Source organism: Odontesthes bonariensis, chromosome 7 (genome assembly GCF_027942865.1).
Source record: "Odontesthes bonariensis isolate fOdoBon6 chromosome 7, fOdoBon6.hap1, whole genome shotgun sequence".
In the NCBI taxonomy this organism is placed as follows: Eukaryota; Metazoa; Chordata; class Actinopteri; order Atheriniformes; family Atherinopsidae; genus Odontesthes; species Odontesthes bonariensis.
The window spans coordinates 28,550,264-28,573,068 of record NC_134512.1 but is presented as its reverse complement, the minus strand read 5'-3'; the positions used below and the strand labels follow the sequence as shown (position 1 = coordinate 28,573,068).

Genomic DNA, 22,805 nt, shown 5'->3' with positions numbered 1-22,805 from the left:
ACTCACCTGTCGCGTAGATCCCCCAGCCTGTCTGACCCTCTCAGCCACGGCTCCCAGCAGAGTGACCAGGTGAGTCTGTTTCTCCAGCTCCGCCCTTAGTTTACCTCCACACAGACACAGCAGGGCACCCAGCACCCGCTCATAGCGCCGTCCCCAGGTAGGATCCTGCACAGCATCCTTTAGCAACCTGCCGCCATTACATACATCACAACATTTAAGGGCCACTTTCATTCCATTTATCCTCATGCTTTAAGGCTTTATCAGCATTAAAATACTTGTCCTGCAGGTAAAAATAATGCATTTTTGTTCATTCGGCCTCAACTTGGTTTGGTGTCTGGATTTGAACTCAACACAAAGCCAACAATTACTGCACGCTCAACTCTGACAGCCTCAGTCCTGCTAATATAAAAAGATGTCTGGAGAAGTTAAAGATTTCAAATGGGAAATAAGTCACAGAAAAAAGGCCCTAAAGAACATCTCTGTTTTTTTATGGATTATTAAGATTAACATCTAAGGTTTGATAAATAAGGCTATAAAAAGCTATGTAAACACATCTACCATTACAGCATTCTTTTTCGTGATTAAGAGCCAATTACTTCCTGAAAGAAGTTCAAATATGTCCTGGAAGCCAATCCATTAACTTAAGAATTTGTTGGTTGGTTGGTGTTTCAGTTCTGCTCCTGACTCACCAGTAGAGGTAGTGGGCTATGTTAATGTTGCCTTGTGCTCTGGATAGCAGGAACACGACGAGGGCGTTCTTAAGGTGACACTCAAACTTCAACGCCTGGAGGAAACAATACAATAAAAAGGATATTTGAATTGAAGTTGTGGATAAAAACGAGAAGTTTTGGTTTAATTCCATAAAAATTACAGATGACTTGAAAAATATATGCAATGTAGGTACTTTTGCACTGTTAATCATACCTGTACTAGCTGTGGCAGATAGTCAGCCAGCTCATCATCACTGCTCTCCTCAATCCAACCAACAGCCACGTTTCTCACCTCAGTATCTGCAAACCTACACAAACAGTCAAGTGTTTGCTGTGTTGCACTTACAAAAAACAAACACAAACATTGTACAAATACCACACTGTACTACCATGGTAAAAAAGAAAAAAAAAACAGTACACTGTTCATGTGCAAGTACTGAGCACAGTACATACTTTGAGTCAAGCAGCTCCAGCGCAGTGACGGGAGGCAGGGCGGGCCAGTGGTGCAGCAGGGAGTGGATGTGAGCCATGCTGGCCCAGTCCCAGCTGGGCGCGCTGGCCAACGCCTTGGGGAGGCTGCTGGGGTGGTCCCTCCGACAGTGGAGCCGATGGTCCCACAGGAGCTGGTGATCGGATCGCTTCAGCCTGCAGGAATAAAGCGGAAAGGACAAGGAAGATCATTAAGATGGCAGTCGCGAAAAGGAAAAAAAAATTATTAGAGTTGAGCATAATTTAACTGGATTGCTTCCTAATCTAAACACTTAAAAGTGTTCGTCTTTTAAGGGTAATTTTTCAGATTCATCACTGTGAAAATAAACTAAAAGACTGTTAGAAATGTATTTTGGAACACAGAGTTAATCGGGCAGGATCAACAATGTCGAATACTTATTCCCACATGTTACAAAGAATGTGGTAATGTGTTTGCAATTTTAAATGAGAAAAATAGGAAAACAACCCCACTTCTTGTGATGATCCCCAACAACAGACTAATCATTCAAGACAGTTTAACAACATGAGTATTTTTATATAACTTAAACTTTTTATAAGACCCAACATGCTCAGATAACCTTTTCTGATACCGTTTCAATAGTACAATTATAATTGTTTGACTGGAGTTCCTCAACACTGGAAACTGGCTAAACCAAAAAAAAAAAAAAAACTACATTTCTTTCCAACTGTTGAACAAATCCAAGTCTGTATAATTTAATTCTGTTAGAGGACATTGCCAGCTCACTTTTTGGATTAAAAAAAAAAAAAAAACCTCAGCGACTGAATTCCTACCTGAAACTGACCCGATCTTATGCTAGTAAATGAAAATGTCTACCTCAAGGATCGAGTCCCTATCAAGAAAAAACACGTCACTTAAAGCTTCACAAGTTGTGGGCCCACTGAAGCTGGAGAAATGAATGGAGCGAACAGAGAACAGGCGGCGAGAGCCCAGTGAGTGAGAGCTCTGTGCTATTGAGTCTCATGGACGTTGGCAGTGTGGAGAAGAGATTTGGCTGGCGGCAGGCATAAAAGAGCATTAAGCTGGGCTCAGAGCAGCTGGACGAAAGCAGACACACCAGAACAGACAACATACAGGCGTTGATGGGGAACTGAGGCTGGCAAAGCCAGCCACATCCTTTAAAATCTCTTCTCAGACCTAGTAAGTCCAGGGGATTTAGGCCAGAGAGAAAGCCAAAAAAAAGCTGCCTGCTGGTAAACATAAGTAGTAAGGTTGCTTCTGTGCATGTGTAGATACAAATCTAATACTGCTAAGCACTAGAATTCTAGTACAAAACCAACCAACATGTAGGTATGTTGAGAGGAAAAGTTCAATATAAAGTGCTGTTTCATTTTGGAGACATTTCAGTTGAAATTGGAGAAGTTTTACTATCCAGCAGTTGCTTCAAGTCTCTTGTATTCACACAAGTAGCACATCTGTTTCGCACATCAGGCTGAGAATCCCCACTTCTAGCAGCTTTAGCTGATATCAGTGCTTAAACTGAAGTCATTCCTGCCAACCAAATTTGCCCTCACAAGTTTATGAAGCTGATATCATAAAAGAGAAAAAAAAGTGCTGAAACGTTAATCGCCACATTCACAGTTTCAAAAACATGGGTGGATGGATGATTTCCGAACCCAAAATTGGAAGCTCGGCTGCAGATTTTCTCTAGCTTGCGTCGAAGGTCTGGGTCCAGCTCCTCCAGCGTGTGGGGCTCAGGGCTGGGGGCCTCCTTGGGTCCAACATATAAAACATCCACTGCTGAGTCGGGGAAATCCACCTGATGAATACCAGAACTGGGATCAGTTTATTCTTCTAACCAAAGTTTAAATCAAGAAAACACAACTACCTTAGGGCACAACTAACAACAAATTATTTGTTACCCCAAAGACAAAAGTTAGAGTACAGGGAGATTTCTCGAGGCATTGTTGCTCTTGTTCATTACAGACATACGTTAATTAAGAATGAATTGGGTTTACATCAGACAGTGAGGGAGATGTAAGGGTGGAGGAATGGGCCGACAGTGAAGCGAGGATTTACTGAGCAGCAAAACAAACCTCCATCAAAATAACGGAAGGGAAAAAAAAAAAAAAAAAAAAGGAAAATCTAGAGATAAAAAAAACAACATGCATGACCCAAAGCATTAACCACTTCATCGGTTAGCAATGGTTCTGTTATGGTGCGCGCATGTGAGGCTGCCACTGGAAGCCACACACTGGCATTTATTGATGGTTTCACCGTGAGATCAGACTAAAAGAGCAGAGAACCACAACTAAAGCAAAGGACTTTCAACAAATTCTTGAACTTGATGACCTAGTTTGGCTTCATGTACATCCAATTCAGTTCGAACGCTTCACTGTAGGAATCGTCTTTTAAAAGAACTACATCTAACGCACAACATTTACGATGCTGATGTAAACCCGTTTGAATGAAAGCAGAACCTTGGCGTTGTACTGCAGTAACCCATTATACTGATTCAAACAAACTGTTCTCAATTACGCAGCCGAAGGGGGAAAAAAAAAGGGTGTTGATGTCCAAGTACTTACAGAGTGAACTGTATCGAAGACGCAGTGATTCACGTTCTGAGCAGTTGCCACAATTTGTGCATCTCATGATATCAACAAAATTATACTGTTTATACCAACCTGAAGTACAATTCTCTCTGCAGATACCCTCTTGCGGCTGACTGTAGGACCAGCAGCAGCAGCTGCTCCCTGTGCACATGTCCACAGACACAACAGCCTGGTGCCTCGCGCAAGCACTCTGTAAACACAGTCAGTACTTAAAAACATGGACAAACACATTAAGGGCAAGCAATACTCTTGTTAGTGACACTGTTAGAGTTGTTTTACATGTATATAGATTTAAAAAAATATGGATTCCTTACTTTTAGTGATAAGAAACTTAATTATATTGATTGTAACGCCAGTTATAATGTATGAAACAGGTGAAATACACAGCTTGAAGCACAGCATCAACTGGCTGTTCCTCTCTCCTTACCCTCTGAAATCAAAAAGGGGCAAAGAGACTTTGCCAAGAAGCTCAGGACCTTTCCTCTGTTTGTTGGAGTCGGGGGAGCCGCTGGCATTCTGGTTCAGCACCCCGAACAGAGTCAGGCTCAGTGTGGACTCTAGTGGGAGCACAGCTATTGCTATGGGGAAATTCATCCTTGGAGAGAAAAGGATAGCACATAGGGACAGTAAACTTGGCAATCTAGAACAAATGTTGAATGACGAATAGATTAAGAGGAAGGGAAAGGACAGGACATACAATTCGTCCCATTTGATGTGGTAGAAGAAGCTTTTGTATGTGCCCACTCTCTTGGACTGGACTGGTTTGAACAGGTTCTTCCCATTATGGGTAAGGGAACACACCAGGAAGTACTTCTCGTAACTGAAACAACACAATGAATGAGGAGTAATTCATTATTTTGGATAAAAGCAGCCCATATACTGTAAACAGTTTAGGATCATTTCTACTGGGGGTGAAATGTATTGCCTAGAGACAAATCAGAGGTGATTATACAGGTTGGCTATTTTGCATCTGCCCTCGCAGGGCTGAAAAGAGATCTAAATCAGGCAGCACTAAACAAGTAATAGGTGTACCTTTAACAACAACAGATTACAAATTTCTTCTTAGTCACACAATTGTGCAAATTTAAACACAGAGGCATTCATGCCAGGAAATCACACCTAAGAAACCTGTTTTTTCATAGCAAAGAGTTTAGCAGAAAATAAATTCATGGGTGGAATCAATTAGATTATATCTCACTTCTATTTAAAAGCCAGTTAGTCATGTCAGCAAACCGACATAAACAATACAGCAAGCCCCTTTAACAGCACATTTAAAAGGAATAACGATGATGGATGTTATTAGTTGCACCTGCTTTTTGCACATTAACTGCACTGTGAAGAAAATGTCTCAAGGCAAACGTCATATACGTCACTGTGGGAGATGTCAGCTCAGTGGGTCAAAACACTCAAGACCATAAAAGCAGTTAATCAGGCAACAATTGAAAACATCTGTGTGACGGGGCCATCTATCAACACCAAATGATTCCAACTATACATAGTTCTTGGACTTGAACCATGCCTATGTATTACTAATTTACACAAATCTCTCATTTAAAAAGACATTAATGATGCATGTTTTGTTGTGTAGATTCAAAGAGTTTTTCTACTTCCAGATGCGATGCCATAAAACCCAAGTTTTTAGTTCCATAAATCCAAAAGTAACCTCTGCTTTAATTATGCTAGACACGTATATGTGAGTAGAGAGTGAAAACAAAAGAAGATTGGACACACATTTTACACTACAACCTGCCGAATCCACTGCTCCGTGCCATCTGCGTTGGCAGCACCACCGCCACCACTCCTGGTGTCTCATATGCTGGCAACGCTTAGGCTTCTACTGAGGCTCCAGATGGATGACACACGAGCCACAGCAATGCCAAATGCTCGGACCTCAATAAGCCAGCATTATAATAACAACAACACCACAACGCATATGCACTGCTACTTATCTGGGTAGGAAAATACTGAACTCCCCTCAGGCTTTGGGTTGAGAAGAGCTAAATATTTTTTGAGGCGTTTTTGGTATGACATGTCACTGCAGCAGTATTTGCTGCTGGCTTAAAATAGCTGCTGGAAGAGGCCGTGCCAGAGTAAATAGGCCTACTATTAAGCAGTGCCTCTTTTTACGTGGGCCTTAATGGCTGACCAGAAAATTACCATGGAAGAAGGCATCTCACAGCCAGGGTTACAATTTCTATATCTTTTTCTTTTGTTAATTTTACACTGCTTAGTTTTAATCAGACCTTCGCATCTTCACAACAAAAAGTCTTATTTGGGCTTGACCATAGATGCACTGCACATATCGATTATGCCTCAGCAATAAAACAAAAATCCTATAAAACCGCAGTGAGGAAAACTTCATTCAGAGACTAAAATGGCTTTTGAACTTCATTTTCCAACTGTAAGACAATAAAAACTATTTTTTGCACAATGTTAGAATTTCTAAACCTATGGCAAAAGCCTTGTACTGATCCGAGTCACTGATGTGTAGCAGAGCTGGGAATGGAAAACTTGGCTCAGCTCTGCTTGAGACACACACAGGAGATAAAGTCTGGGTGAAACCAGACACTGGCATGGAAAAACAAGAGACGAGGAGCAACACCAGAGCCGTTTGTTTCGTACGAGAAAACAAGGCTTACTGCTGTGACAGCACAGCTCTAGAGAACACACTGTTATACTGGAGCATCACAGAAATACACTTCTTTGAACCACTATTGAGTTGTCATTAAAACAAAACAAATTTTTGTTTTAACTTTAACTTGTTTCTTTGCTCTCTATAATAATGGTTGCTAGCGAGACGGGACTATTGTCGCATTACCATTATATGCTGGTCGTTGACAAACATGTTTTGTTTTTTTTTACAACAAAAAAAAAGTCATTTTCATAGGTTTTCTGCTTAAATATTATAATTTCTATCTGCAACAGGAATGTGTCTATTGAACGATTTGGCGACCCTCAGACTGTTTACCTGCTGACCCAGGTGCCCGGGATGCCGTGCAGGGCGAACAGAGTGAACTGAAGGTGGTCCGTGGTGCCAGAAGCTTCTCTGCTGCTCCTCCCCTCCCCTTCATCTGCAAACTGGGGTGACGGAGGGGAGCTGAAGCAGGGTGATGGAGGACAGAAGGAGCGCACGTAGAGCTTGGCCAGGTCGTAGACAGCTTTTGTTAGCAAGGCCATGCTCTCCTCTACAGGACTGGAGACACCTGTTGGGGTCAAGAGAGGATCGGTTTGAGGCCGGAGAAATATCACGACAAGCGCATCATAGGACAGACACAACCCCCCACCTTTAGAACGGGGACTGAGTGGAAGTTAAGTGTAACTTTTCATTTGCACCCAACTTACCATTTGATGACTGACCAGATGATGTGGATCCCATCTAGAGAACAATATGTGCCGGTTTTAGAAAGACATAATCAAACACTAAGGAAATTTTGAATGTGTCAAAAGCCCACCTTGGGTGAGCGTGTCCTGGGTAAATTGACAGAGTGGCGTAGTCTTTTGATTGCCTCTGTAATGGCCTGAGTCTCCACCTCATCCAGAGCACAGCAAAGGTTCTTGACAGTCTGCACCACCCGGTCCACTGTCTTGTACTGGGTACTCTGAATACAAAGATACAGAGGAGGTTAGTACAGTCCATCTCTCACATCTGTGCCGGTCTTGAGTACACCATTTATTATACATCACATGGTTATTGCCAGGTTATCCAAGCTGATCTTCGATGCAGTCATCGGGTTTAAAGTGGACTGACTGGTTTAGACTGACTCTCTGTTCTACCTTCAAGATGTATTCAATGATCCCACAATGACAAACATTTGCCAAAAACCAGATGTTTCATTTTCAAGAATGAGGTGGTCTGCTAATGTTTAGAATGATTTTCAGCTGACCCAAAAACACTGAATAAATTAGGAAGCAATGTCTTGATTATTATAGTATTCAATGGCATTTTTACTCAGTATACATTCAGTAGCTGGTCTAATACTGTAATAAGCCCTGGAAAACATCCTTATCAGTTTCCATCCTTTTCAATTCCAGGCATGCACAGGGACCACATGTACCTCATTTTGTAAGCAGATGTTGACTTGATTGTGATAACCTTCCAAATAGTCAGCAAGGCCTTGTCTGCAAAAAGACACACAGGTATTTGACTTATTTCGGGAGCTGATCAGATCTGGACAGAGCACAGAGGGTTTCTTTCAGATAATGAAAAGACCAGCAGGACATAAAATAATTGGACTAATAATGATGAAACAGATTTGTAACTTTGGAATAAAATATTTCAAGTCGTCAGCCCGATTCTTTCATTGGAAGCCAAAGAACAAACCGGAGAAATCTTAAGTTAATCAAACAAAGTATTGATTATTGGTCACAGGTTAAGTATGGCAGCGCTGGACTCGGAGTGACAGAGCTCTTGCAGGGCCTCCGTCAGAATGAGCCGCGATCTCTGGAAATGATTCACATTTATCTTCCCGGGCTGGGCCAGCCCCGTACAGAAGTTGGACTTACACGCAACCGAATGTAATTAGCCAGTTATTAGTGACGTGAACAGTCCAACCACTGTCCACGTCATGTTCTTAGGATGTGATAAGCAACGTGTGTGTGTGTGTGTGTGTCGTTTTAGGCGTGTATCTAATGTAACAGACCTATCTGACAAGATTGTGAAGCTTCATCTGTCCCAGTTATTTAGTCCAGCTATGCTATCTTAAAGTCCTGGACCATTCAAGGACATACATTGTGTAGTATGAGCAGAGAGGACAAGTACAAGATAGGAACATAGGCTCATTAGAGAAATACAGAACAAGAATACATAATGTCTAAGAACTAAGCCAATTCTAACAAAGTGAAGGACCTTCATACCTGGTGACATTCTCTTTAAAAGGCCTTTCCACTTGGCCAAGGTGCTTCTCTAAGTCTATTCGAGAGTTGTCATCTTCTGCCTAAAAAAACAAAGAATTAAATAAATCAATGACTTACGCGCCAAACATAGGCATGTATTATCACATATAATTATGAACATAGTTTCAACAAATGAGAAGTAAGCTTTCTCAGTGTCCAGCATTGGGACAAAGGTTAAAATCAAGTCTATAATCCTCAAATACCTTGAATGCCAGAATTTACTCAAAATCTCCTTTAAAAAGCTCACGTGCTCACTTGATAGAGCGACTTACACTGCGTGCCAAGTCCCTCCTCATGGTTGAGTGTGAGAGCAGTTGTAATGTGATCTCATTCTCCCACTTCCTGCAGTTCTGGACGTACTCGTGGCTGCCCAGGCTGTGTTTACTGTGGCACAAAGTGACAGAGACGTCAGGTTAAAAATATCACTATAAGTCAAGAATAACAATGAAAAGTTACAACAAAGAATTATGACTCCTCTGGTGGAGTGGATTCATGTTTGTTTTAATGTTTAACTGTAGTTAATGGAGATTATCCTTCTCAAGTCAGACATTTCCCCCCCCCAAAAAAATGCACATGGTTATTTGATTAAATTGGAGCATATCTTGGAGATAAACTAGGGGTTCTGAAACAAAGACTAAAACAAGAAATTCAAACGTCATAGGTTGTGGCCCCGTCTTCTCAAGTTAGAGGTGAAAGCTGTCATATTTAAAGATCTTTTAGACACAAAATAAACTGGAAATGCATCAGAATGATCTAAGGTTTATCTTTTGTTCATGACAGAGATAATTCATGCGGAAAGTTCTCAATGGAACACATGAAATTAACAGCCAAGAGCAAATTTAACCAATGTCTGGCATTTCACCAAGGATGCATGACTTCAAACATCACAATGAGAGGGCTGTCCTTACTTTGAAAGATTAAACAAAGATGCAGTTGATGAATGGATCAGTAATAATCAAGAGTTCCAACACATTGGTTCTTAGTGTGTGTTTAGAGCTGTAAAAAGTGTTTAAAAGTCATTAAAATTTAGAAAAATCTCAATATTTAAAAAGAAAATATTTTTGGACTTTGTGATGATTACACCAAATATGAAGATTATACAAAGAATGGGCATTTAAGCGAGAACAAGGCTGTGAAGATTAGTTCCAGTATATGATTGCTAATTCATTCACTCAACAGTTCCTGTCATGAAAGATTAAATATGCAGCTTTGCCAATTAAGTGTACTGGTGCCTTTACGTGCTGGTTAGGAGGGAAGCCTTTCCCATGTATCCTAGATTAGAGGTACTGGAGGAGGTTCAAGGGTGAGATATAAAAAACCATCTGCCAGTCCCATCTGTATAAGATGTTGAGATGGTGCCAAGATAAGAGTGATAGACGAAGACGAGGGCATAAAAGGCCATTAAAAAACGCATGGGAAAAGAGATTTCAGGAAGTTCCTGGAAGGGTAATGCTTTGGAAGTACTCACTTCTGCAGCACCTCCTCCCGACCACAGACTTTGAGCAAATAACTGGAGAAGTCCACCTGGTCCAAGTCATCATGGACCCAGCAGAGAGTCTGACTGATCAACAGCTCAACTGGAGAACTCACTGCAGGGGAAAGAAAGGGATGGGCATGATTCAGGAACAGTGACAAATGCAAAGACAGGGATGTGAAGACAGGGATCAAGGAAAGTGGCAGGAGACAGAGAAGCGGGAGGGATCAACAGATGAAGAGATGGGGCAATGTCTTTATAAAAATCAGTACAATCTGATGCTACGTGTAACGCACTTCTGCTGAAACAACAAAAAAAGAAGGCATATCAACAAGATAAACCTGTGAAATTGGAACACCATGTACTGACGTAAAATTTAACATGGAATACTTTGCTGTGTGAACAACCTGCATCGAAAAAGTAACAGCTTAGAACCATTAAAAGTAATGTTTCTGAATGATAAGGTTTAGCCATTCAGTTGGACCTGCCTAAAACAATCATTAACATTTCCAGTGGTTGTTAAAAGACCTGTTTTTGCAGGTGTAATACATCAGCCAAAAGTCTTATCGGAATTCCTCCCAAACCGTAAAACATCCTGCCGGGTTTTGAGCAACTTGCGCTTCATATTCAAAATAAACCAGTTCTCAAATCAAAGGACTTACAGCGGAGTGCTGTATAATAATATCACCCGAGGTGGATGAGAGGGCAGCTCTTTGTGCGTTTGTGATCCTCCGATAACTGACGTATCCAGCCAGGAGAAGACTGCATGGAGGGTGTAACCTGACATGTAGCAGATTGCACTGCCGTTTATCTACTTCTTCAGAGGGTTTAAACACATTCTTAATATACACAAACACAGGCTGACTGACACAAAGACAGATACAGAGACTCTTCTCACACAGAAACATCTCAGATTTGAACTAAGCACCTATACTCAGGTTACTTCATGGACAAATACAGAGGAGGCCACCCCTGACTCCAGCAATAACAGACCACCACCCTTTAGAGGAATGGAGTCTTTTTCTTACTGCTTTGTCCTGTATGCCTGGATGCCTATGCTGGTGCTGCCAGTAAGACACATGTGATACATGGGTATTTTCAAACCAAATAATCAAACAGACCATGCCTCCCTCTGGGATTGTTCTGAGATGGTAACAAAGAGCATATTAGGACATTTTGACCAGCAGTTAAAAGAAGAGAAAGTTCCTCAGTCTTATTTCCACTTCACACAGGGATGGGGAATGCTTTCGGCAGGGTCACACGTGGACAAAAATTGACAAAAATCTGGCACAAACACATTCAGACAAGTATAAAGAATTGGGATTTGAGTAGGACGTTAAATAAATCACCACAATAAGTCTTTATCATCATATGTAATAACTAACTTTTGATAAAGTTCAGAGTTCAGATCCAACAGCTGTCATGCAAGATTGGTTCAGCAGAGCTGACAAGAAGGGCTTGCAAAGCCAGAAGTCACTCAGCACTTGTTAAATCTACAAGACAAACATGGTAAATATGTGAAAGGGATAGCAGCAATTCCCCCGTGACTCAGAGCAAACAGAGATTTCTGCTTCTGTAACAAGACCAACTGTCAAACACTGATCCACTGGCAAAAGGATACACACGCAAGCAAATGGAAAACGAAAATTTGAAGCAAACTATAATGTTACGGCACTGCACCAAAACCTGCAAGAAAACGCAACTTTTATTCTCACCTGCCCACTGATCATAGTTCTGGAAGAGTTTAGGTTCAGTTTTGGTCCCAAAGATCAGGAAAAAGAAGACTGGAGAGCGATCATTTTTTTAATTATTATTATTATTATTATTATTATTGGGCTTTTTATGCTTTTAATGGATAGTACAGTAGGAGGAGAGACAGGAAACAGGGGGCAGAGAGAGGGGAATGAGAGGACTGTAGCCTCTGTACATGTGGCGCCTGCACAACCCACTACGCCACCGACCACCCCTACAGAGGCTTTTTAAAGATAAAAACTCACCTGTTTTATACCATCTACAGGTTTTAGTGTGTTTTCATCCTCTTAGATGTGCTCTGATAACTGATTTATTTAAATCTTTCACTGCACATAAATGTATAATCGCCTTTTTTGAAAGACCGTGAGAAATAGTGGGCCCCCTGACTATACAAAAACACAACAGTGGTGCCTTCTGTCTGAGCCCAACTTCCAGCATTTTTTCACTCTCCTACTTCCTTCATCCATTCATGCAGCTCTGTCTCTTACATGTATTCCATTTGTATTTTTGTCAGCACCTTCACCAACTTCTGTCTCCATATAATTCATTATTTGGCTCTCTGTTTATATTTTCACTTCTCCCACCTCTTCTCTTGTTTCATTTTTCTCGCTCCCACAATTCTGATCTCTGTTCCTACACTTTTCACATCCTCCCTCTCTCTGTGCATTCTTTCTCTCTCCCCCCAATCTCCCCACTTCAGCCACAGAATGCAAAGAATCCTTAGAAGCCATCAGCAGCTCAGAGGCCCTAAAAGACTCAAGTCATCTTCCTTTCTGCTTAGGGCCTGTTCACATGGAAACGTTTTTCACTATAACCGATATTTTTGCTTATCGTTTGGCTGTCGCGGCCATATGGAGCCGGCGTTCTGGGTACCCCAAAACGATATTTTTGGAGAATGGATTTCCAGAGTGGGAAGATCTAGGAACGCTGCCGTTCGCGTTTCCATTGTTACAGCCAGAACGGATTTGTTTACATCTGCGTCACAGCCACATGACCAAAGCCAGTGACGTATACACATATGTCAGTGACCAGAACAAAAAGCGGCTTCGCGCGCAACATCCATTCAAAATCCGGAAGAAGAAGACAACACAACAAGGACAGACAGCGACCATCATGGACCCCACAACATTGATAGCAGCACTGCTGCAGACGCTGCTAACTACAGCGGCGTTGTTGAAGGAACATTTACAGGTGATGCGCTGGTAGAAGTAGGGGCGTACACGCATGCGCATTGCTTCTTCTATTGTTCTGGTGTAACCGGTGGGGGTGGCGTGTGTACTGCATCGTTTTCAGCAAGCGTGGCGTTGCCATGAGGACCTGATATTTTTACAGAAGCTTTCCTGTGTGGTCCGAGTTTTCGTACTCGGTTTTAAAAAAAAACCTTGTTTCATTTTCGTGTAGCTGTAGCCTTAAACTCTTGAAGCTCAGAGCATCTCAACACTGGTTAACATATATGAAATATTCATTAGTCCAATTGACTATTATCCTTTTCCAATATCAACTAGAAGTTTTATCATTTTAACATGTTACCAGCAGATAAATGAACACAATAAGCAAAGATTGGAAGACATTAGAAGCTGTGACAGAGAAAAAGAAAAAGTGACCAAATTCAAAGTGGATCGTAAAGCAGGGGAAGAGAGAAAAGAAAGGGACGGAGAGAAGGAAAATGCATTTCATTTTACTCTGTAGTCTCTGAAAAGATGATAAGAAAGAATCGAGAAACTTGGACAACAGAGCAGGACAGTGAGAAGTTACTATAGGGAAAACAAGAGCTGCACAGAAAAAGAAATGCAGAGCGAAAAAAAAAGGTTGATCATGTGAAACACAAGCACCATTCCTGTCCTCTCTCCCTTTCTCCTTCTATCCAACCAAGAACTGAGCCCTTTTGTCCTGGAGAACAGATTTGTGTTTAATCAAAGAAATCCAAACATCGACTAAGTGGGTCAACACTGGACAACATTTGGAGACACAAGGAAATAACCAAATAGAAATCATGAAAGGAAAGAAGGAAATGTGTCTAGGGAGTGACCTGGGCAGTGGGAATAAAGCTGGAATATCAGGTAAACCAAGCGTGAGGGCGTGAAGCTTGGAAAGCAAGCCTGGGATATAAAATAAACAAAGCAGTAAATATACTTCCAATAGCTTGTTGCTGTTGTTGAACGGGCCAATCAGAGTGGAGTTCAGAGTGCTATCAGAGTGGGTCAGAACAGTGTCTTACATACAGTCATAAGAAACAGAATGTACGTTCCCTTTTCATTTTAAGGTTTTATATATCAGGACATGAGGAAATTATTTGGTCTATACTAGCTCTTAACACATTGACTCCCAAGTCACGTAAAACTACGTTTTTACTGCCCATGCGTTGGCTCCCAAATGGTAAAAATACGGGTTTTTTTATGGATTCTGAATCTATACATTCTAATGCACATTCTGTGTGATTTTTGTAATTATGTGATGAACAGAACTGACATAGATGGCAGTCAAAAACTGGTGTCATCATCTGGACATTTTGATCATTACGCCAATGGCTTTGCGTCAACTCAAGAACAATTTTGATAACGCTGCATTGATTCTTGTGCATTTCCGCATTTTGTCCAATCGCACGTGTCGGTTTCCAGAGGGTGACGGTAAAGTAACATAAACAAACAACAAGAAGGAGAAGAAGACACGCGACAAGTCTACCTAGAGACACGCAGTTTTGACCCACAAAGAGTTTAAAGTCTCAGCTTTCAAACGAGCCATAACATGTTTCAGTGGCCCTATCCCATAATATGCTGTGACTGTACAAAAAACGTAAAAAAAAATGGTTTAGAACGCTGGGATTCTACGACATAATTCTGTAAAAACCGCCGGTATTCAATGTGTTAAAATGAGCTAAATATAACCTTTCATTTATATAACAAAACTACGATAAAATGCAGTAGCAGCGTGCGAAAACTAAAAACACTCCATGATTCGATAGCTTGGAGAATCACCTTTAGCAGCAATAAGTTGCAGTAATCAATTTCTCCAAATGTTGTGGAGGAACTTTGGCACACTCTTCTTTACAACATTGCCTCAGTTCACTGATGTTTGCAAGTATTCTCTTAATGTAATCCCACCTAAGCGTTTCAATCAGGTTGACCTAGACTCTGATTGGGACATTGCAAAGCCTCGATTTTTTTCCATCAACTCAACTCATCAGCCCTCCACCACCGTGCTTGACAGTTGGTATGAGGTGTATGAGGTGTATGTGCTGATATGCCGTAGTTTTGATCAAACATGGTGATGCGCATAATGACCAAGCATCTCCACTTTGCTCTCATTGTTTCAGACGTCTTGTGGATTTGTTCAGATGGTACATTACAAAATTAAGCTGTGCTGCTATTGAGCAAAGAGGCGTTCTCTTTCAACACTTCCAAACACTTCATACTGGTTCAGTCTTTTTCGAATCGCACTGCCGTGAACTTTATTATCAACATGCTTACTGAGGCCTGTAGAGTCTCACGCCCTGTTAATAACCTCATTGTAGAATGATGGACAACAAATTGATAGGAAATGGCCTTTCATCCCTTCCCTGGTTGATGGACAGCAACGATTACTTCTCTAAGATCAATGTTGATGTCTTTCCTCCTCAGGAAATAGTGTTAACCGGAATGCTCCTGACCAGAAAACTGACAAAACTTCTGCTTCTACAGAAGTGCTCACACATGCTGATGATCAGTTAATCAAGTGCGCTTGATTATCAGCGCCAAGCTGCTAATTACCCTCTTGATTTCAATGAAAGCAGTGGGCTTTTCACACACTGCTCATCTATACTCTCCTTAGTTTGTGTTAAAAAGTAAGTGAGTGCTGTTTCTTTTTCGCATGACTGACACTGAGGGCTTGCTTATGTGTAAGGAAAAGAAGTCACATACAAAGAATAAAACACACTGACAGCAAAAATACTAACACGGACAGAGATCCACATCCAACCAGAGAGCGGGCTCATGCTGATCCTCAGGGACCCAGATAATATATCTGACTAAAAAGCCTAGAGACTGGCTGACGGCTCCAGAGTGCTTGGCCACAGACATGTCAGTTTCAGCGGCTGTAGATATGTGAGTGAATAAAGAATAGTCAGCCAAGCGCAGCTATCCAAACACCCAGGAAACCATCCCAAAAATAAATAAATTAATTAATTAATAAAATACAGTTGATTTTCCTCAAAATGGCCACTCAGTGGAGAGGGGACAAACTTTCATTTGTGTGGAAAAAGAACAAAGTACACTTCCCATGACAGAAAAGAAACAACAACAAGGTGGGGAGGGGGTGAAGAGTTTGGCAGCTGAATGTCATTTCCTCTTCCAGAGCTCTGTTATCTGAAATCTGAGCTGCCTTACTATTAAAGGCAAAAGGCTGAATTCTTTTTTGGTTTTGGCAGACTTACATGTGACAGTGCATCATCTCTTTCATGGATTCATTTAACTTGGTCCATTTCAGAACATTTTTCACCAGGGCAGCTATGATAGTTACAATTTTTATGGCTCCTTTAAAAAGTCTGTCACCGAGGCATTATGGTAATGTCCAGAAACACGATAGCTACATGCATTGCGTGTATGATTAGGCGCAAACTGGTACATTTTCTTTTGTCCCTGGTCAGATGCTTACCGTCACAGGTGAACGTCACAGGCTGCTGAGATTCAGAGATTTCAATGGAAACCTTGACAGAGCAGCTATTGTCACCTCCACCGTCTCTCTGGGTGATGACCGGGCTGAGGACAAAGCCAGGGTTCGTTGCAATGTCGCCATGGGGGAATTTGGAACGCAAGCTGGAGGAGCATAAAAAAAAACAACACAGAATCACAGCAGAAAGAAAGTCAACACATTTTCTTCCATATTTTGGTCTTTTTGGCCAGTGAAAACAAATGAGGGGAGGAAGCAAAGGCCAGCCAGGCATATGAATTAGATCTCTTGGATGAAACTATTGGATGCAGCAAGGGGCCGTGTGTAACAGGAAATTTGGATAGAAGGGAGGAAACAAAAAAGGAGGAATAGCAAATTCAAAGAGTGCTCAAAAAGTACTGGAATTTGTATGCACATGTAAGAGGGTCAATTTGATGGAAGACAAAAAAAACGCTATGAAAATAATTTCTTTCTTTGTTTCCATCCTATGTGCACTTTGAAGAGAGTTCAAATATGTCTTGTGTTTGTTGAGTGACGAGCACGCAGGGATTTTGCAGGGCGTTGAGTTGACGATCATAATTTAAGTGGATTCCTAGAGTGCAGCTTCATCGTCACTCCGCCCAAACTAACAACTGGAGTGAGAAATGGTGGACTGCTCCAAGAGATAAAAAAAACAAAACAAATAACAACTGTAAACACTCAATAAGAATGAATACATGAACATTTGTAAGTGTGTAGTTACTCACACACAAAAAAAACAAATGATAATATGTTGTTGTTTTTTTTATGTATACTTATTGGAAATTGCACTCTGGTGTTTAAGAGCAATAGGGTCCCTGTTATAAGTCTGACCACCTTCCAACACTAAAAAAAGATAAAAACATCTCGCAAATGTTTGCCAAAAAACAAACGTCAAAAAGCCAATTTCAAAGCCAAAAACTATAGTATTTGAAGTCTAATGGAGGTTATTTAGATGCAATATTCCATTTCATTTAGAGCCTGATAGATATACTGGTTAAGTAATATTACGTATTTATTTTGGATGCATGGTAACATTGAGTCTTATTTGGAAGTGAATTCAATTCTGAAAAGAAATGATTCATTATACTCTCAACACTGCCTGGTGTGTGTGTGTGTGTAGCGGACAGAGCGTGCATCATATAAAAATTTCAAGCAGTCAATAGGGTCAGTAACAACCACATAAGAACTTTATTGCCATGCCATCAGGAAGGATCTTACGTTTCTACGTCTTTACAGAAGGCAACAATCTCCAGGTTCTGAGCGTCCTGTTCCTCCAGGGCGACATTCTTCACCAAACCTTTTCCTTTTCCCTTATCCTACAGGAGCAAAAGAGTGGGACACAAACACAAAGGTAGTGACAGAACTACAACAATACTTGAGTGACCAGCTTGATTGCTAGCCTGCTTTGAACAAAAGCAACCTAGTTGAAGATAGGCAGGACAAACAAAGTGTACAGACTTGGTCAAAGTTTTTTTTTCATTCGAAGCATTCAAAGTCTCCTTACATCAGTCTAAGAGTGTTTAAGGGCTTGATAGTGATCTGTGCCAAGGGGTTTGATTAAAAACACCTCAGCGCAATAAATTTTATTAGTTGAATAAACATGTCTGCAAGTGTAAAGCCTGGGCACAAAAACACACAACATGCAAGTCTCCAGCTCTTTTATGCTGCTGTCTGATAGTGTGACAAAGTATTGGTTTAACATTCGATTAGGTTTAAATGTCTTAAAGGATAAGACCGTTTTTTTTACATTGGGCCCTTGATTTCACATTATAACATGATGTTCTACTCACCCCTGCTTGTTGTTGGTCATTTGGAGCTGTTTCGAAGATATTCGCGAGGCGTCTGGCTGCTCTCTTGAGATATTCGGCCATGACACGGTTTCCTATGGGCAAGCTTATACAGGCACAAACTATGCTGTTTATAATTTATTAATTACTCTACACTAGCACTGATAACGTGGAGGTGCGTCGCTTACTTAAAAAAATCCGGGTTACTAATTTAGAATTTTAGCCGAATGAATAAATAGGCAGCAGGTCTGTGGGCTGTCTGTGGCAGTAGCACGACGATGACCTCAGTAACACCCACTTTATGACAAAAAAAATCAAAATTACAGTAACCCGGATTTTTTTAAGTAAGCGACGCACCTCCACGTTATCAGTGCTAGTGTACAGTAATTAATAAATTATAAACAGCATAGTTTGTGCCTGTATAAGCTTGCCCATAGGAAACCGTTTCATGGCCGAATATCTCAAGAGAGCAGCAAGACGCCTCGCGAATATCTTCGGAACAGCTCCAAATGACCAACAACAAGCAGGGGTGAGTAGAACATCATGCTATAATGTGAAATCAAGGGCCCAATGTCAAAAAACCGGTCTTATCCTTTAAGCCTTCATTCTTATTTTAAACAAATAGCTCTGGCAGTTCCAATTGGCTGTCTTCTACAAACCACATTTCTGGAGGAAAAAAAAAAAAAAATCAAAATACAATAAAAACTTTAATCTGTAATTTGTTTGAATCTTTTACATTAACAAGTCCAAAGACACAGTTTTCAGTGTCTTCACTGACCAACTTTATTGTATCTAAATTTTCTGTCAGTAACACACTCAAACAAAAGTGTGGTGGGCTTACCACGTGTTGGGTTATCTTTCCATGACATAACACTCTTTAATAGTCTGGGGACAGAGAATAGCCTACTAATTGTCGGAATTCTGCAAGAGGAACCTGAATATAATGATTTAAGCTGCTGAATAGTCTGTGGTTGATGTTGTTGTTAGATTTTCCTCTTTAGGATGTGTGTACATTCTCAGTAGGAGACAGATCTAGCAGGCCGGGCCAGTCAAGTACACACTCTGTCTCATGCAGTGCCACCTGGGGGGGGGTTAAAAGCCTCAGGCATCCAACAGCAACATTGTCCTTTATGATTTCCCCAGACTCCCTCAATCTTTCCACAGTAAAATGCACTCAGGATGTTGAAAGACTAAAGCTCTTGGCATTCTTGTATTGAGAAATAGTTTTTTGAAACAGACTGATGACTCTCTGACAAAGTCTGGCACAAAGTGGTGAGCTTCTATCCATACCGACTTCGAAAGGCGGCCTTTATTGGAGGCTCCATGTATAATAATACAGGTACAAATCTTGACACACTCATTTGCTACTAATCAATCTGCTAAATCAATAATATTCCAGAACTGTGTTACATGTATAGTCTGCAAACCTCACCACTTTCTTTGTGTTGCTGGCATTAAATCTAAAATGTCTTTACAATATCAAAATAAAATTAAGTTGGTCAGTGAAGATGCTAAAACAAATAAAGGTTGAAGTGGATTTACAAATGACAGATTTCTGTATTTTTCCATGAAGACTTTTTTTTTTTTTTTTTGAAAGGCAAAAACATTTTAGAAGCCAAAATCGGTCTTTTTCCCCTCTATCTCTCCCTTTGTCTCCTAGTCCTTCAAACACTCACACACACACACATATATTCATACATAAAAATAAATCCTGAGACAGCTCCCTTGGGAATTACTCTAAGAGATTCCTGGAGGCTGGCCTGTTGCCGGGAACTCACAGTTACACAGTGCTTTTTTACAGCCGTCTGACTGCCAGCGGCTGAGGAATGTGCTTCCTATGGCACAGGAAATGAGAAGTGAAAGGGCCCCGCCCCTTCCTGCGGCAGCCTCTTGGACTGTCTGCAAAAGTGCTCAGTCATGGCTTAAAAATCTGTGCCTGACATCACTCCCAAGCAGGGACAGAGAGGTGTGAGGACGATGAGGAATGGAAGAAAAAAAATGCTTAGAATGCCGTAATAACAGCTTAAAGTGATCCTCCGGAGTAGATTCAACCTGGGGTCATTTGAACCGTGATATCCAGCCAAGTAGCCCACCCGCAGTTTTTTCGATATTGGCTGAACATCAGCTGAGTTACTGAGTTATCCCGAATAGCTTTGTACAAGGGTTAATGGATCCTGGTCCGTATCTCCAAAATTACCACACTAAAATCACATGTCATGACACCAAACTTCTACAGTAGTACAAATATGGTCTGTACTCACAAAACGATGCATTTGGAAGTTTGTACATAGTCCAGGAGTTTATTATTATCAACACAAGCCTGATAGCTTCTCTGCTGCTAAAGCTGCGTCGACGTCACTTCTGGGAGCTTCAAAGTAAGATGAGGGTTGATCTACTACTGTAGACAACAAAGTATATGCTATATTCTACATGGTTTTTGATTAATTTTTATGTTGTAGAGTTGTGAATTTATTTTATCAATGGAGAAATTGAGCAGCCTTGCATCGTTTTGTGAGTACAGACCATATTTGTACTACTGTAGAAGTTTGGTGTCATGGCATGTGATTTTAGTGTGGTAAGTTTGGAGATAGTGCCAGGATCCATTAACCCTTGTACGAAGCTATTCGGGATAACTCAGTAACTCAGCTGATGTTCAGCCAATATCGAAAAAACTGCGGGTGGGCTACTTGGCTGGATATCACGGTTCAAATGACCCCAGCTTGAATATACTCCGGACTATCACTTTAATCTTCCACTTGGAGCATAAAACTGACATTTTTTCTGTCAGACAACAGCAAAACTGGACAACCAGAAAAACTTCAATAGTTGTTTAAGCTTGTCAAGAGTCAAGTCGACTTAGCTTCTACACTTTGTTTTAAGGGGGGGGTAACTGCCTCAAATAATCAGTTCTTTAAAATGCAAAGAATTCACATAGATATCGTTTCAACTTGATCTTGGAATAATAAAGGCAAGTTCAAAGGTAGTCATGCCAAATTTTTGTTTTTAAAAATGACCAGGGTCTATATCAGATACCTCTCTGCTGAAACAAAATATTCAATCACTGACGGAACAGTTAAAATGATGCTGTGACTGACCAGCCAATTAAAAGAGTATTTCTTTACAGCTCGACACAAAATGTAGTCAGATAATCTGGCTGTCACCATGGCCTTGTGCTCAGGCTGCTCAGATAGACCAGAAGCCATGATATGATTTGATTTTGACCAGTGACTTTGTTGGAAGACAAATCCCTTTTCTCCCTCTCTCCACTTTGTTTCCTATTTAATGTCACAAACCCATTGGGAGAAACTGTGAAGAAAATGCACCTCAAAGACTAAAAAAAAAAAAAAAAAAAAAACTCACTTGCACATAATTGTGCAAGCGTAAGCGGAGAGAGAACCTGCCCAAAGCAGCAGGATGAACTCGCATAACACCAAGAGACAAAAATCTCAGGTCAGCATGGAGCTGGGAAAGAGGCCCAAAGCCTGAAACCAAACCACCTGCATCTCCCAGCAAGCAACAGATGACACTGGCTGTCAGCCTGAACCAGAACTGCCTCATATTTGAAAGATTGTTGTACTGTCTTCATGTTGGGATTAGTGGTTGAATACGACTGTCTGCATACTGTCCTGTAGTTTAAAAGTAGCATTCACAACAAATATCAACACAAGTAATCTGCATTTGTATAAAACGAGAAAATTAACCGCCACTTCTTTTTGATAGAACATATCTATTCCATTTTCACTATTTATGCTTTAAAGATATGAGCAGGAATCTCGTCTGAGAGGGGAAAAGGAAAAAAAAAATTAAAAAAATAAAGGAAGAGAGAGCGAAAGAGGTTAGAAAACAAAAGAAGGAGGGTGAGAAACTATGCAGGGGACAAATAGCGCAAGAGAGAACAAGTGAGTAGGGAAATGAAGAAAAAGAGGCAACGAGAGTAGCAGAGCACATCCACGGTGTTTATGTTTGAAGTCAGGCTGGCTTCAGCAAAAACAAACATGAGCAGATAATCCAATGAAGGGTGTTTAACTCATCGTCACACTCAGGCGCACACACAACGGGAAGAACAGCGCGACAGGCCCGTCTTTGTTTCACGCTATCGATTTAGTTGGACACGGACTGAGAACTCCTAGTCTCTACAGTCATGGGAACAGCTACATCCGATTCATACACCCACTAATCTTCCATCCGTCCTTTGCACATACTGTGATGTGTCACAACGCTGACGGCAATACCAGGAACACACTGTGCAATATAAAGGAAGATGATACAACAGCGAGTTCCGACCAAGTAATGTGACTGCACAGGATGAACTCTGTGACTGCTGATAGGCATGAATTAGCCACAATATTAAAACTGCCAGCCTGATATTTTCCACCTATGATTGTGCATCATGAGAGAGATGACAATGATGTTTTAACACAATTTGCGGATGCTCAGCTGGACGGGCATCTGCGAATCAACAAT

At 41.0% G+C, this 22,805-nt stretch overlaps 1 protein-coding gene across 1 annotated transcript in view; it reads right to left on the bottom strand.

Annotated features, from left to right (window-relative positions):
• Positions 1-22,805, bottom strand: part of pik3c2a (phosphatidylinositol-4-phosphate 3-kinase, catalytic subunit type 2 alpha) — a 45,111-nt gene that overhangs the window by 9,903 nt on the left and 12,403 nt on the right. Inside the window, exons 3-19 of the mRNA XM_075470445.1 lie at positions 17,773-17,870; positions 16,519-16,679; positions 10,132-10,252; positions 8,936-9,047; positions 8,625-8,704; positions 7,826-7,889; positions 7,223-7,369; positions 7,113-7,146; positions 6,739-6,973; positions 4,468-4,590; positions 4,198-4,365; positions 3,843-3,960; positions 2,835-2,977; positions 1,164-1,355; positions 925-1,018; positions 690-784; positions 7-187 (exon numbers count right to left, since the gene is read on the bottom strand). Of these exons, the coding sequence (XP_075326560.1) occupies positions 7-187; positions 690-784; positions 925-1,018; positions 1,164-1,355; positions 2,835-2,977; positions 3,843-3,960; positions 4,198-4,365; positions 4,468-4,590; positions 6,739-6,973; positions 7,113-7,146; positions 7,223-7,369; positions 7,826-7,889; positions 8,625-8,704; positions 8,936-9,047; positions 10,132-10,252; positions 16,519-16,679; positions 17,773-17,870 (2,166 nt within the window). The remainder of the gene's footprint in view (positions 1-6; positions 188-689; positions 785-924; positions 1,019-1,163; positions 1,356-2,834; positions 2,978-3,842; positions 3,961-4,197; positions 4,366-4,467; positions 4,591-6,738; positions 6,974-7,112; positions 7,147-7,222; positions 7,370-7,825; positions 7,890-8,624; positions 8,705-8,935; positions 9,048-10,131; positions 10,253-16,518; positions 16,680-17,772; positions 17,871-22,805) is intronic.